This window comes from Anguilla anguilla, chromosome 8 (genome assembly GCF_013347855.1).
Source record: "Anguilla anguilla isolate fAngAng1 chromosome 8, fAngAng1.pri, whole genome shotgun sequence".
NCBI lineage: Eukaryota > Metazoa > Chordata > Actinopteri > Anguilliformes > Anguillidae > Anguilla > Anguilla anguilla.
In genome coordinates this window covers 8,898,580-8,914,113 of record NC_049208.1, presented here as the reverse complement: position 1 = coordinate 8,914,113, position 15,534 = coordinate 8,898,580, and the positions used below count along the sequence as shown (strand labels likewise).

Below are 15,534 nucleotides of genomic sequence, written 5' to 3'. Positions count from 1 at the left end.
TAAAGGAAAGTGACACGCAGGCTTAGACATCTTAGCGGAATGAATTGCGGAGACTTGGAAACGACTAACGAGGGGGCCATCGCGAACGATTTGAGATGTGGAAAATTCAAATCTTCAGATTCACGGGCCTGCGTCGCCGTCTGCGCTTTCACGTGAACCCGGCTCGCTGAAGCGTTGCGACTGCGTTGCAGCTGCGTCGCCACAGCGTTGCTTCAGGATAATCCTGCATGCATTACATTACATTACATTACATTACATTTATTTGGCAGACGCTTTTATTCGAAGCGACGTACAATAAGTGCATACCGAAGGTTCTTGGAGCAACTACAAAACACAGGTCCCGATAAGGTACAATACTCATTTTGTGCAGTTATTCATAGCCGTGAACAGATTGAGTCCAGTTCACTCAGTACACGTTACTCTGACCTAACCTATGCGGAGTCAAACTAGCATGTGTGTATGTGGCATTGCACACGCAGGCCTCTATAGTGCGGCAGGGCTGGTCAGCCCAGCTGAGGGATTTCCAGTGAACGGAAGCACCAGCCTTCTGCACACAGGGGTACTGGAGCATGCATGCACCAGTGTGCTCCCCCCCCCCCCCCCCCAGTTAATGGAATGTGATGCTGAGATGGGGGCAACCGCCCCCCCCCCCCCCCTTAGGGTCAGCCGTTCTACATGGGGGTAGAAAAGGAAAGAATGGTGGATAATAAAAAGTTGTCATACTGGAACACCCATGACAGGCTTTTGAAGTGAACCTGTTGATATCGGATATGATATGATATGATTTGATTTGATCTTATGATGTGGTATATGATCTCAGGCTGATATGAATGCCTTGTCCCTGCTGGTGAAACTGTGCCAAGCCTGGGCAAGTGCCAGAACACAGCCGGGTTCAACTTACAAAGCATCATTCAGCATCGCCCAGTCATCTGGTACAGTACCTGGTGCTGTAATGCAAGGCACATGAGACGGAAACGAAAAAGGAGAACATTGGGATGCTATACCGTGTTTTAATCCTTTTGAGAATGGACCTGTCATAAATGTAGGGCAGGGAGATCTGCGGTCCTGTAGGCTTTCGATACGCCTGATTCTAATAATTAGGAGCTCAACAAGATCTCTAGCTGTGGAATGTGGTGAGCTTTGTTTGGGTTGGAGTGAAAATATACACAAGAGTAGATCTCCAGGAACACAGGTTGGGCACCTGTGATGTGGCGACAGTGTAACTCGTGATTTACAGTGTACAGTATATGTATGCCTGTTACACACCGGGACATGACTGAATGTTTTTTAACCCTCTATGGTGTGAGATCACAAATGTGTGATTAGAAGGCTCTTAACTGAACATTCTAATGCTGATGTAACAATCACTGCTGGTAATTGAAAGCCATGGAGTTCTAGAACACTGACTTAGAACCTTTGACAAAACATTCCAAAAAATCCACCCTTTAAAGGGTTAAGAACAATCATGTGCCACAGTGCGAGCGCTGGATGTGTACTTTTTCACAGCCCAGATAGCCTGAATGCACTGCAGCTTCGCTTTCCTGAAAAAAGGCCCCATATGCTCCCGCAGTATCCCCCCACTTCCAGTCCGCTGACCTGTCATTATGCAGTTTGCCTGGCCTACCCTGTGGCATTTCTGAAACACGGCCAGAGGCGGCTGAGGCTTGCGGCCGCGGAGTCACGGTCTGTGATTGGTCTCGCCCGGGTTTTGAAAAACAACGCGGTGCCAAACGGCGGTTTGATCCGTGCCTCAGGCGGCCGGCGCGCTTCGGGGTGGAAAACGTGCTCCGAGGAAGACTCCCTCAGGGCTCTTGAGGCGCATTTAACTCAAGACCTGGAACTTCTGGAAAAAAAATTTAGAAGGAGAAGGAAAAGAAGCAGATGAAAAAGAAGAAGAAGGAGAAGAAAAAGAAGCAGATGAAAAAGAAGAAGGAGAAGAAAAAGAAGCAGATGAAGAAGAAGAAGAAGGAGAAGAAAAAGAAGTAGATGAAGAAGAAGAAGAAGGAGAAGAAAAAGAAGCAGATGAAAAAGAGGAAATGACATCTAAAACATCCCTCCCGCAGACAAAATCGGTGATTTAGAGCCACGGCGTTCTCCGCGGGACCCTTTCAGACGAACCCTGGTTTTTTTAATAATCACGTGTTCCCTTTGAGCCGCTCTTCTGCTTTCGCTAGTTTACTCTGGAGGGTTCCGCAGACCCCAAACGCGCCCTCCGTCCACGCTGCGGCACGTCCTGCGATTTACTGCACCCTGTCCCGGCAATAGGAGGGAGCAGAGAGGGAGCAGCGTATGAATGGTAGTAAAATCTGGCTTGTGCCCCCCCGCCCCCATACTGGGGCTCTGAGTCAGGCCTGGGTGTATGTGGTGATCGGTACCTGGCCCTGACAGTGCTGTAATAGAGTTGTTCGGATCCTGGGAAGCCTGCCCAAGTCTCCGGTTTCTGCTTTTGGAACCGGAGCTAACCCCCCCCCCCCCCACCCCTCCACTAACGGTTCGCGCACAGCGATTCGCGGTCCCAGGAAAATCCCAAACCCCGGCTGGTTCTTCGCAGACGGTTTTTAAATCAGTAACACTGCAGGGACCTGAGACAGCTTTATTCCAGTCTCTTTTGAAAGCCGTGGCAAAGGAGCAGAAATTCCTGTCAGCTGCATTAGTGGAGCATACACATCATCCACATAGGAGTGCTTATCATTGCGTCTCATTGCGTTATTTGAGTCCACTTATGGATATGGAATTGCACTACTGTGTCCCATTTTGTGTGGGATGAAATGCTAACCTTTGGTCAGCTGTGTAGTATCAGTAGCGGTTTAGTGTATGGAAATGTAACCTTATTAACCATATAAATGTATATGCTTATTCCTTATTGTGTAAGCGAATGGGAATGCATGGGACAGGGTTGACCTGAAGTCACTTCACAGTCACTTTTATGTGCCAAAGATACCTTGAACCTGTACTTGATGGCCTGTTAGATCAGGCGAAGGCGATGGGAGTTAAATCAAGTGATCCAGGGTTATGGCCTGAGAAAACTACTAAATCTGTCCCTCGAGGACAGTAATGCCTTTTTTCATTCTTCTCCTCTAGTCAGGACTGATTTAAACCTGGGACACCGATCAGTGTCATTAGTTGGTCAATTAACCTTCAGGTAGAAAAAAAAAATAGCAGTACTACTAGCCTCGAGAGGGTGTGGGTGAGTTCCCAAAGCTGCCAAAGGAGGCACTGTTGGTGGAGTTTGCTTAGTGACAGAGGGAACATTCCGTAGATTGATGATTAGTCTTTGTGCAGTAACAGACCTCCAGAATAAGTTCAATTATTCTCCCCCCCCCCCAACTTATTTAAATGTACTTATCTAAAATAAAATGTGCTGTACAGGCAGTTGAGAGGCTTCAGAATCAATTTAGTTGCCTTGGATCTCAAAAAGGTTTTCAATTTTGAATGAGGCAACTTTACTATCACTACTCCAGAAGCCAAAGAAGGACGAAACAGCAAGCAACCCCAAAACTAAACATTATGTATATCAAATTATTGTATTTGATATAATTTGAATTAAATGAAAAATCTTTTCTGTGAAACAGTGCAGTGTCCTTCAGTCGCTCAGCAAGTGGCTCGCCCCTTTCACTGAGAACAGCAATGACGACATGCCACCAGTAGAGGGCGTAAAGGCCACTAAAGCGGTCACACGCCCTGTTGAGTTCTCTTAAAATCAATACGGTTCTTTCTGTGCACCTAATCCGTAATAACCTCATGCGCATCACTGTTTATTTGTGCGTGTGCTACAGTGGTCAGATCAAGCCATTGAGAGGGTTAATGGGAAACTTAGAATGTAAAAGTGGTGAAGAAAGAGGCGGTTTCTTCCAGTCACAATTAAGACCCGAACTCTGTGGAAGCTGGTAGGGCAGAGGCTTCAGCTTCCTATGCGGCCTGTTTATCTGACTGGTGTATCAGGTAACCATAGCAACCATTACTTGACCAGGGCCGTGCGCTGGGCCCGCCTCCCTAGTTACCCGTTTTCTATGCGCATGCGTATATGTGCTGGGCGGTTCACGTGTTCGTCTCAATAACTGACGCGGGCCAGCTGGTCGAAACGTCGCCTCTTTATTAAACGCTGACTGGGAGCATTCAGAAGCGGGGTGCGGGTGACCCTTATCTCTTACGGGTTCATATTTTCGTTTGCCCTGCACCCGTCTGTAATTTTTAGATGTGCGCAAATTTCTTGTCTCCTTGTTCGGTCACCAGCTTGTCCCCTTTTCTGTGGCCCTCCAGCAGGTGACAGGGTAATGCGAGGCGCACCATGGACGGCCAGTCCCAGTCCCAGACCAGTTCAGCCGCGGAGAAGAAGAAGAGGCTGGAGAGCATCGTGGGAAGCCGACGGTCCTCCGGCCGGGCCGATGTGAGCGAGAAGGCCGTGGCCTCCAGCACCACCTCCAACGGTAGGGAGCGGCGTTAGCGGCGTTAGCGGCGTTAGCGGAGACAGCCCGGCCAAAACCCCTCCATCTTCTCTCTGCTCTCTCCCCCCCTCTCTCTTTAAAATGGAGCTGCTTTCAGCCTCGCGAAAGCTACGTCAGCTTGGAAAAGTAATTGCCAAGTCACTGGTTCATTTAAGAAAAACAAGACCGGGACAAAACCTAGTATATGGGCTGGACCGGCCGACCAACGGTGTAACTTCATAACTCGGCCGACCAGTGATGTAACTTCATCACTCAGTCACTCAGTCACTCAGTCACAGACATTCGTGTTTGTAGGGCTGGTCCCACTGTTGCGGTCCAGCCGAAAATCTGTCAAAGAACAAGAACATACCAGCAATGGGGGGCGGGGTGTTGGGGGATTAGATAGATGTTCCTGAAATGGCAGCTGTATTGCTTGTGTTTTTGTTGTATTGCTTGTGTTTTTGTGTGTTTGCGTATTTTGGTATGTGTGTGTGTTTGTGTGTTTGTGTGCGTGTGTGAGTGCTTGAGCATGTTTTCGTATGTAAGTCGATTACTCTGTCCGAGCTTGTGCGAGAGTCTTTCTGAGCACTTCTGTTTGCGGTGTGTGTTTGTGCGAGTGTTAGCGTCCCTGTGTTTATCCGTGCGTGTTATATTGTGTCTGCAGCGTGTGCGACAGTGAGTGGTCTGTCACTCCTGGGGCGGTGATGATGATGTCAGGTTCTCAGGTCAGGTCTGTAAGAGGACACTTCAATCTGTTTCGGGTGAAATAAGACGCCGCCTGCGTTGCGAGTTCTCTGCAGTTAAATAAGAGGGGAAAAATGTACATCAGCACAGGAAGGGGGTCAGGCTCTGGGATTTGGAATCCATCCTTTGGAGCAGAGTTCCACTCCCCGATGGCCAATTTGGTTCTTTAATAAAAGGCTAAGTAAACAAATCTCACCATAAATCACTGTACCCAGCCAGACTGGAAATATTTGGGACTGTGACTGCCACTCTTATGAAAAGCACTGTATAAGAATTACAACAGAGGAATCTGTAGTAATGCTGAAAGCGGCAAGAGTGTGTAACTGGGAAAAAATAAGTCGGGAGCCCTTTTGTGAATTTAACCTTTGACCTTGTGACCTGGGAATCTGGGGGGAAAAAAATCTGGACGCCATTTGCGTTTAATCAAAAGTCATATGTAACGGGCTCAGAAAACAGGAGAAAAATATATACCAGGAGTCTCTGACCAAGACCTTTGACCTTCGACCTTTGTGACCTGAAGCCAGCAGGGTTCTGAGGGGCCGAGAAGATAATATTTGTGCCAGTTTCCCCTGCTGTGCTGGCAGCCTTGAAGCTGCTAATCGAAAAAACGCCAGGCGCTTCTGTAGCTTTGGCCTTTGTCCCCATAACCTGAATGTCTGGGGAACAGCAGGGAGAGCACTATCATCAAGTTCCCTCAAAACCAATATAGTTAGGAAGACTGGAAATAAAGAAAAATCAGACAGGAACTACTGTAACCTTGCTGTAAAATGGATAGTGTTCTAAGGTCCTGTGAATAAAATGCTTGTGGCCAATAACGGTTGGTGTCGGTTGGTGTCGGTGAGTAGAAATGGTTGCCGCTGACAGATGGTGGGACTGACCTGAAAAATGGATGCCATATAAAAATAGGTGCAGAACATAACTTTGCACTGCTGTATAGGAAACACCTGGGATGAAACTGTTTTTTTTTTAAAGCCCTTGGAATCGATATCAAAGTTGAGGATCACAGATCGACTGAGATTTGAACCTGAAATTGGAATTCTTTCTCTCCAGCACCTGACCAATGTGCGGAGGGGCACTGCTGTCTCACAATTAGGAGGTTCTGGGTTCGAGTCCCCATGGAGTTTGCGTGTTCCACCTTTGTTTCCCGTAGGTGTCCTCCGGGTGCTCCATTTGCCCCCCACAGCCGAAAACATAGCCCAGGGACCACAGATGAAAAAATTATCCTGCCTGGCTATTTTACACGCTCTCTGGCGCACTTACAGAAATGTCATTTGTTACAAGGATGGTCGGTCTGTGGATTTTACAATGGACTTTGGAGGTCAGACTCAAGAAAATGTCACGTACAGCACATATATATATATATTCTCTTTCTATGGTCTCTTTCTCTGTCCACCTCTCTCTTTTTTTCTCTGTGTCTCTCCTTCCTTTTTTGCGGTCTTAACGGCCCTCCTCTTCAAGTGAACTTGGTAAAATTCTGGTGTAGTTACGGCTCAATCTTGGCCCAGAGGGAGCGCCCTCCCGCGGTTGGCTAAATGGCCAGCCTGCTCTTTTCACCTTTTAGCCCAGTGCCATCTCTCCTCCCCTCCCCATCACTCTCCCAGCAGGTGGACCTCTCAATCTGCAGGTCCTTTTGTTGCCTTCCTGGAAAAAAAAAAAAACCAAGTTCGGCCCCATGGCCTGAATAAACCCCATCATCACGAAATAACTTCCAACAAGAAAAGTGTTGGGAGAGACGCCCGTGCTTTGGCTTTTCTTACTACATATCACGTGAGTAAGAAAAAGTTCCTGCTTGGGTGGGTTTTCTGAGAGAGAGTTTTTTTAAGCTCCCCAATTTTTTTGATAAAATGTGCTTAAGAGCAATTTTCAGTAAGGTTTTTACTTTTCAGCTTTGGCTGTCTGGAACCATTTCTATCTTCTGCCCACAGTCCAGGAGCAGCTATGAGAAATGGGACCTGGTTATTTTCCTTTTTGTTTTTTTGTTGATGAGATTTTTAAGGTCAGTCTCTTCTCTCTCCCCCTCCCCTCTAAGTGTGTCTGCCTTACCCACTCATTTCTCCATTTACCTCCTCCCTCTCTCTCTTCCTCTGAGAGAAACACACTCTGATAAGAGGTTATGAGCAGTGACACTGATATCTGTTAATTGGTTGGTAACTGAAGGGGGAAGTACTGCCCCAGCAGTACACGGAACAAACTGTGGCTAGCTGCTCACTCTCCACACCTTCACTCCCCGGACGGCTGATTCGTTGCATTACATTACATTACAGGCATTTAGCAGATGTTCTTATCCAGAGCGACTTACACAAGTTTTTACATAGCATTTGCATTGCATCTGTTTATGCAGCTGGATACATACTGAAGAAATACAGGTTAAGCACCTTGCTCAAGGGCACAATTCCCTGCCTGGGAATTGAACCTCTGACCTCTCGATTACAAGACCAGCTCCTTATCCATTATGCTACACTGCTGCCAATTCAGTGGAACGTGATTTCACTGATTCAGTTCAGGGTCCTACTGAGTCTTTTGGTCGTGTTGACCAGATGGTGGAGGGATGGGGCAACTTATTTTCAATCACGGTTTTTTTTTTAAACAAGAGCGTGGAATTACGGAAACGTGTTTCGGTAACCATACTTCTTTTGATGTACCTTTTCAAAATAGTATAACTTCTTTTTGTCCATTGAGACTATTATTCTCCGCGTCAGTGTTCGTTTGTTTACCAGCTGGTAGCTTGGCGCAGTGACGTGTAACGGATACGTTTCTCTATTGTTTCAGCGTAGTGTTTCATGTCTGTGACGCCAGGTGTCAGGACCAGATTTCAGACGGCATGCATGCAGGTCTGAGCTCCTGTTTCAATCATGCCCCACTCTTGGCTTGACATAAAAGTATCGAGAAGTTTCACTATAATGTATCTGCCTGTGTGTGTGCGTGTGCATGTGTGCGTGCGTGTGTGTGTGTGTGTGTGTGCGCGCAGTGCGCACCATGGTGTAGTTTTCCATGATTTCCTTGTTTGAAGTGGGTAAAGCCCATATTGCTAATGAGTCAAGTGCCTTTATGACATCATTGCCACCTAGCCCTGTCAGAACTGTAGCGCTGTCAGAACACGCCCGTGTTCCGCTCCCATCGCCTCAATAGATCTGTTCCCCTCAGTCCCCTCAGTGTGAGTCTGCAGTGTGGGTCTGGAGGGCTGGTGCTGAGGAACCAAACACGAGTGCTCCAGTCTACCAGGAAGACAGTGGCGCCACTCCAAACAGCGCATGTGATCAGACAGCTTTGGGTTTGAGGGAAACTCCAGCGTCTCTACAGCCACGCAGGGCTGACTGGTATTTCAGTCGCAAATCAATCTCTCTCTCTCTCTCTCTCTGTCTCGGACGGGCTGAATGTACTGCTTCTCATTCCCACACCATTTTATTATTATTATTATTATTATTATTATTTTTTAGGGAGGGGCTTTAGGTTTGGCCATCATTTCTATTTTAAATGTGCGCTCTCAGATGAAAGTCGGGGGGGGGGGGGGAGTTGTGGGATACACAGCGGGGTAGCAGAGCTGGGATTTCTGTCCTCATTTATTTTTAAGCCCGGCTGCACCTTTGGGGATTTTGTGCATTCGCATTAGTGTGCGTTCAGCCTGGCGTTGCCTCTACTGCGGACAGTGAGGAGGAGTTCTGCATGGTTTTTGGCCAAGAGAAATAGACCTCTGGCCAAAGTTCCTCCCCTACCGCTGCCCTTTGTTGATTTTTTATTCTCATGTTTTTCCTCCAAAGAATTACTCGGAATGACCAGAGCCTTTTTTTTTTGTCTTCCCCTTGAAGTATGGTGGATACGGCCCCTTTTGGGAACGCAGTTGAAGTTGAAGGCACACAGCAGTCCTTTGGTGGATGCGTGAAGCGGACATGTTTGCTCACTCAAATGCTCGTTCGGCGCGTTAGAATTTTATGGCAGACCCATTTGGTCAAATCGTATTTCCTTTGCATATTGCTTTTCCATTTTTTGGAATTCTGTGTCAAATAGTGTTTTTTTAAGGCAGTGAAGTACTCGTGTAGCTCCTTCCTGTGCACTGCACTCCTTTTTTTGCTTTTCCAGTAGATGAAAAACACAATGACATTCTACGGTACCGTATAATGTCGTTGCCCCGTGCTCCAGACTAAAAACTAGAGGTGACAGATCCTTCTCTGTGAGGGCTCCCAAGCTCTGGAATTCACTGCCTGTTAAAATTCGAAAGGCAGAGACAGTTATACTGTCTCTATTAAAAACATTTTTTTTTTAGATTGGCCTTTGGGTGAATTGTTTGATCATTTTATGCTATTATAATTTCATATTGTGTTTTTTCAGTATTCTCTTATGCTTTTCATGCATACATGTGTACGTACATATGAATTCACACGGAACAAAAAACACTCTATCTGCAACATAATAAAATCAAGTAGAACTGATGTAAATGCTATGCAGTGCACTCCTGCAAAAAAAAAAACAAAAAAACACTGCAGTGTTTTTAAGACTTAAGAAGTCTGAAAGGGGAAACAAAAATCAGATTATTGACTTTATGCTTGTGGGTGCATGAAGAATTCTGTCTGTCCTACCACAGTGTGAAAGCTGGCATCTGGAAAGGCTTAAATAAACTTAAATAAACAGACTGTTTCAGCTTCAGAGAGGCTTCCCAGTAGTGATGGGTGAGACCACAAGCTACGTAAACACTGCAGGCATGAACACCTTTGGAGCCTAAACAGCACTAGCAAGATCTATTAATACTACCACGTTAATTAGGACAACTATTGGACATATCCAGTGCCAGTGTGTATCGTCTGCCATGTATGTGTATTGCCTTTTCATTAAAAAGTAATTTCCTTTCCTTTAAGATGTACTGTTCTATCAGATAATAGTTAAGCCAAGGTGTCTGTGAACACTAACAAAATTCCATTGGCATGACGAATCCACGTGTTTGGGTTTCATTGAAGTCAGTCCCATTCATTCCCTGGTTATTTCCATTTCAGGATGAACCTTGAATGCCCCCAGAGTGACATCATTTTCTAGAAAGAACAGAGACTCGAAATGAAATGACTAAATGAATATTTTCACCATCAAGAAATGTAATTGTAAGGGACAGACCAGCGCTAAATGACAAAGCTGCCCCAGCACCAAGGAACAGACAAACAGGCCTACTGAGAATCCAACAAATGGACAAAAAAGACAATCCCCCCTATTGAGACGCAAAATAAAGTGCAGCTGTCAGCTCAGCAAGCGCTAAGACGGTAAATAAATTGATTTTACAGATATCGTGACGGATTTCTTGGGTCAGACGTCTTTGGATCGGATCGCATGTATAATTTTGGCAGACTTATGTAGTAGTTACGGAGATCTCTGCTGGAGTTGTCTGCATTATCCTAGCAGCTGGCTATAGGTTTACCTTGTAAGTAAGTGTGACTGTAGCACACACTTGTAACACAGCTCTGTAAGTCCACTGGTGTTGTTCAGTGTAAGGAGAGAAAGGGCTTGTTTTGTGCAGAAGCTATATCCTCCTTAATAATAATTCTTCTTCACTTGTATTTTCACCCGTCCATCCATCCCTTATCTCTACCCACCTATTCCTGGTCAGGGTCACGGGAGGTGATAGAGGCTATCCCAGCATGCGTCGGGCGAGAGGCAGGACTACGCCCTGGTCAGTTTGGCAGTCCATCGCAGGACACACACACACACACCATTCAGTCACACACTCGTATGATGCCCTACAGGGAAAATGGCTCTGCGAGGGTGTCCCAGCCTCATTTCGCGGTATAAAAGCATCTTTGAAAGCGCTGGGCTTTTAATGAGGGGCCGGGGTGCGTTCGAACCCAGCACACGGTCCCATTACATCGCCGGAGAAAGACACTGAAATACCAGGGACAGGAATATGAGCTGTGTTTGGGGAAGAGGAGGTTGAGTGCTACCCCCCCTCCCCTCCCCCCCACTCCCTTCCCCCCCCCCCCCCCCCCGTCTTTTCACTGACACCACGGGAGGAAGGAGGACTCTGAAACATAAAAGGCCGGGGAGCTTCAACTTTCGGCCTTGCATCCACGCGCAGGAAATGGCCGCCGCGCTCCCAGCTCCCTCATTGGCCCTTTTCATTCTGTGGCCCCCGGGGCCCCAGCCGCCGCCGCCGCCGCTAAGTGTTAAAGAGTGCAACCGCCGTGGAGATTCCTGCCTTTCTCCGCGCTCTCTGGCCAGGTTTTTTTTTCCCCGGTGAGTCTGACGGGCCCACCAATCTGATGGAGAACTGGCGAAGGCAAGCATGTGGGCGTAAAAAAAAGAGATGGAAGACAGGAGAGGTTACGGATTAAAGACACGTTGGGCTGACGGTCTGCTGGGTTGCTGCTGAGTTCAGGCTTTTTTGGCTGGCGTTTCTCTCGTTTGGAAGTGTAGTCAAAAATGCGCGTGCAAGCTTGTTCAAGATAATAACTGTCAAATTATTTGCGTGGAATTGATAGGATAATATGTCAAGCTGTTGCAAAGCTCCAGTTTTCCAGGAATGGGAGCATTAGGCAGTTTAAACCAATAGAACGGATTAAAACCGGCAAGAAAAAGAAGCTGAATTCAAGAGGGCCCTCACATGTGCCATGGAAATGGGGGGATAGCAGATTTTCCTCAGGTGTTGAGTGAGGGAGGGAGGCAGAAAGAGAGAGAGAGACAGAGAGTGCGTGAGAGAGAGAGAAAGAGAGAGAGAGAGAGAGACAGAGAGTGCGTGAGAGAGAGAGAGAAAGAGAGAGAGAGAGAGAGAGACAGAGAGTGCGTGAGAGAGAGAGAGAGAAAGAGAGAGAGAGAGACAGAGAGTGCGTGTGAGAGAGAGAGAAAGAGAGAGAGATGCTTTGCATCTGAAATACCAGTCAGCCCTGTGTGACCCGTGGCCCACTGTACACAAAACCGCTGAGTTCAGCATAACCTGCAGTAATGAACCTCCTCTCCCCGCTGGAGGGGTTTGTAAACGGGAAGGAGGGCAAGTCTGACTTAGCGATTAGCGCAGTGCCCTTTGACCCCTGTGTCCGGAACGAGAGCTGTCTGAATAGGGTGAGGGTTTACTAAGGGGGTGTGGCTAATGGACTGTTTCTGTGAACAAGCAGTGCAGGGAGGGGATGGTGGGCGAGTGGGCGGGTGGGGGGGTGGCGGGGGGAGGCATGGGGTTGGGGGTTTGGCGGGGTGAGTGGCAGTTAGTGGGAGAGGGCTGGAGTCAATTTGAATGGGCAGAAGGGGAATTCTGAGCACTGTAGATACTGTAAGTGCAGCAGAGTGGAACATCCGGCACTAGAGCAAGTAACCACACTAGAGTGTGGGGGTGGAGGGGGGACACTGAGATGTAAAACTAATACCACCTTCTCATTCATGGGCGGACTCCAAGCTGAAGCATACTAAAAGTGCCAGTCTTCTGATTTTCTGTGGTCAAATTTCAGCAAAGCAGCTTTGTCTTTGTTCTTTTGCTGTGTTTGGAGGCGTGTGCTGCTTTGTGTACGTTGGAACGCAGTTTTGACAAGGGGTTGAGGAAAGCAGAAGATCTCTGACTCATCCATTTTTTTTTTTGTGGCTGTTTTTCTGAATTAACTGCGGCCCGCTGCGAGCCAAGGTGACGTCTGGAGTCCGCCAGGAGAGGGACTGCTCGCTCTCTCGCTCGCTCTCTCGCGCTCGAGATCTCGCCATGTAGCTGGCCCCGGTTGCCATGGCGAGCGGAGTGTCTCCCTTGCCCGTAATTCCGCGGCGGAATGCAGCGAGTCCCGAACGAGCTCCCTTTCAGGGACAGACAGAGCCGCTGGCCAGTAAGCACGGTGAACGAGATGGGACAGCTTAGCCAAGCGTGTGAGCTTAATGAGAAGTGTTTCGGGGGCGGGCTGAAGTTTAGCAGTGACTGTATCTGCGGTTAAAAGGCCCGTGTCTGGGGATCTGTGTGTGTTCAATGAAGCCGCACAGTCAACATGTTCATTTGGCCCCGGAAAGCTACACGTCTGTCTCTTCAAATAGACCGGTGACGAAAGCCAGACCTATACTTGTAATGTTAAATTGATGATCCTGTACTACAGCCGTGTATGAAAAGTCAAGTTCTCGCATTTAGCCTATGAGTTTCATTTGCGTACTGCATTCAGTATAATAGCATTGTGGCTCTTCTTCTTCTTCTCCTTTTTCTTCTCCTTCTTCTACTCCTCCTTCCTCAACGGAAATAGATTTTGCCAATGTGATCCATCTTTTGCTAACAACAGAGTCTGAAAAATTAGTGAAAGGTGTCACTGGCTCTACAACCCCTAATTTGGTCCCTTGAAGTCTTGACGCAGGCAGACTATTTTAAGTCCATTTGCGCAAACGTTTGTCAGAAGTCATACCTGTGACCTTTAGGTTACAAGACCCGCTCCTCGCCAATTAAACTACGCTGCTGCCTCGTTTGTCTCCCCTGCACTCTTCGTGGAATTTGAAAGACTTTCTAAGGAATAACCCCCCCCCCCCCCCCCCACCCCACCCCCGCCAAACAGCCTTGGAAAATTTGACTTTGTTGTTGAAGGCTGTCAGAAGGATCTGCTCTCATCCTACATGCCTTTTAGCTTCAACGGATAAGCAACTGTAGTTGTGATCGGTCAACTGCTACACTTTCCTACACTTTCCACATTTCTGTTCAGATAAGCCCCCCCCCCCCACTCCCCCCCCTTGTTTTTGCAAGGGGATCGTACACTTACCTCCTTTCCCGAGCCGTCAAGCACCTGTACAAAGAAGATTATCGGGGGGGAAATGAAGCGGAGAGATGCGGCCCTGATAACTCTCATGAGCACGCTTAACACTCAGCAGGGGAGCCAAGAAAAACTCAGCTGTCATCTCTCTGGGATTCTAAGATAGAAAAAAAAGAAGAAAAAAAAAATCCTAATTTTCTGGAATTTTCCTCTGGCATACAGCTTGCAATAATAATGTGGACAAGGATAGATGCGTTTCCTGGACCCACATGTGCTTTCATGATTTAAACAATATGTTTAGTTTTCTGACACCTAACGTGACAGTTCATAAAACATCATCACAGTTACTCCCTGTTTTTCGAAGAAAGCAACACTGGCTAGCACGTTAGCAGGTTAGCAGCTATGCCCAGACTAGCCTTTCAGAAAAAAAGTTTGAAGGCTTCTCTTCACAATTTGCATAATTAGGCAGAGCATGGCTGAAATTGTACCTGTGATGATGTAAATAGTCATAATATGACCCACCTCTTGTTGAAAAGGTGTAAAAATGCACTTGGGTGCGCAAATGTTTGACGTGCGAATGTGAGGCATGTGTACGATAAAGACATGTGTGAAATGCTCGGATTTATCCATGACGTGCGTTTTTCAGATCTTCGTTTCCAAGTCCGTAATCCTGAGCTAAAGCCAAAATTGGTTCCGTTTTCAGATTCCATTTGGGAAAGGAAATGCCTTTATTGTCTGAAATCACAGAAATGCAGTCTGATCTGTCCAATTCCAGTGCTTCCGGTGCCAATATTTTCACGCAGTCCTGGAACCAGAATGGAACCTCACTCCCCAGAAATCAACCTCCTTCAATTACTGAGCTGTCTGTACAAACACTATAAGTGATCGAGATGCACATTCCAGGTGTGGGGCTGTATTGCGGTCGAATGTATGAACTGCAGGTGTGTGATGTTGTTTTTGACTCCGCCCCCCTACTTCCTGTCCCCCCCCCCCCCCACAGAAGATGGGAGCCCTGGGCGCCAGCACCACAGAGAGAGACGCAACGCCATCACCACCGCCGCCGCCGCCGCCAACATCGGCAAACCGTGCCAGGAGCCGCCCACCGCCGCCATCGAGGAGCGCCCCCTGCTGGTGAAGACGGAAGCGCACGGCTCACTGCCCCATGTGGCTGACTACGCCCTGCCCTGCCGCGGGATGCTCTTCCCCGTGGACCCCCGGAACGGATACCTGGAGGCCCAGTACTGTGAGTCACCATCAGTGATCGCTGGAGACTTTGCTTGGTTAGAAATGACTTGGTTATTGTCAGTACGAGTGAGAATAACCAATCACATGGCTACTACCTGGCTACAGTGCAAAAATAACCAATCACAGAGTTTCTTCTTGACTGTAATGCAAAATTAACCAATCACAGGGCTGCTTCGAAATGTGTAGGGTTTGTATAGTATAGGTGCTGCTCAATGAAATGACAGCGTGGAAATAGTTTCACACACGCCTTAGCTTTAGTTGGGGACTAGTCTCCATAATGTGGACACATTCAGAGAAAGGAGAAAGAAATGGCTAAAAAGAAGGTGCTTCTTGGTTCAATTAAAAGAGAATTAAAGGGAATTCTCCCACAGAGGCAGTTTGAGGCCTTGTGTTTCTGAACTCTCCATGCTGGCCAGTAGGGTCAAAGGTCAGATTTGAGTTTATTTTGCTGA

The 15,534-nt window shown here is 47.5% G+C and overlaps 1 protein-coding gene across 4 annotated transcripts in view; it reads left to right on the top strand.

The window, feature by feature from the left end:
- LOC118232730 (transcriptional activator GLI3-like) overlaps positions 1 to 15,534 on the top strand; it is a 55,120-nt gene that overhangs the window by 3,896 nt on the left and 35,690 nt on the right. For all 4 annotated transcript variants that reach the window (XM_035427792.1, XM_035427789.1, XM_035427790.1 and 1 more), the window contains exons 2-3: positions 4,261 to 4,427; positions 14,838 to 15,080. In XM_035427792.1, the coding sequence (XP_035283683.1) occupies positions 4,289 to 4,427; positions 14,838 to 15,080 (382 nt within the window). In that variant the 5' untranslated portion in view covers positions 4,261 to 4,288. The remainder of the gene's footprint in view (positions 1 to 4,260; positions 4,428 to 14,837; positions 15,081 to 15,534) is intronic.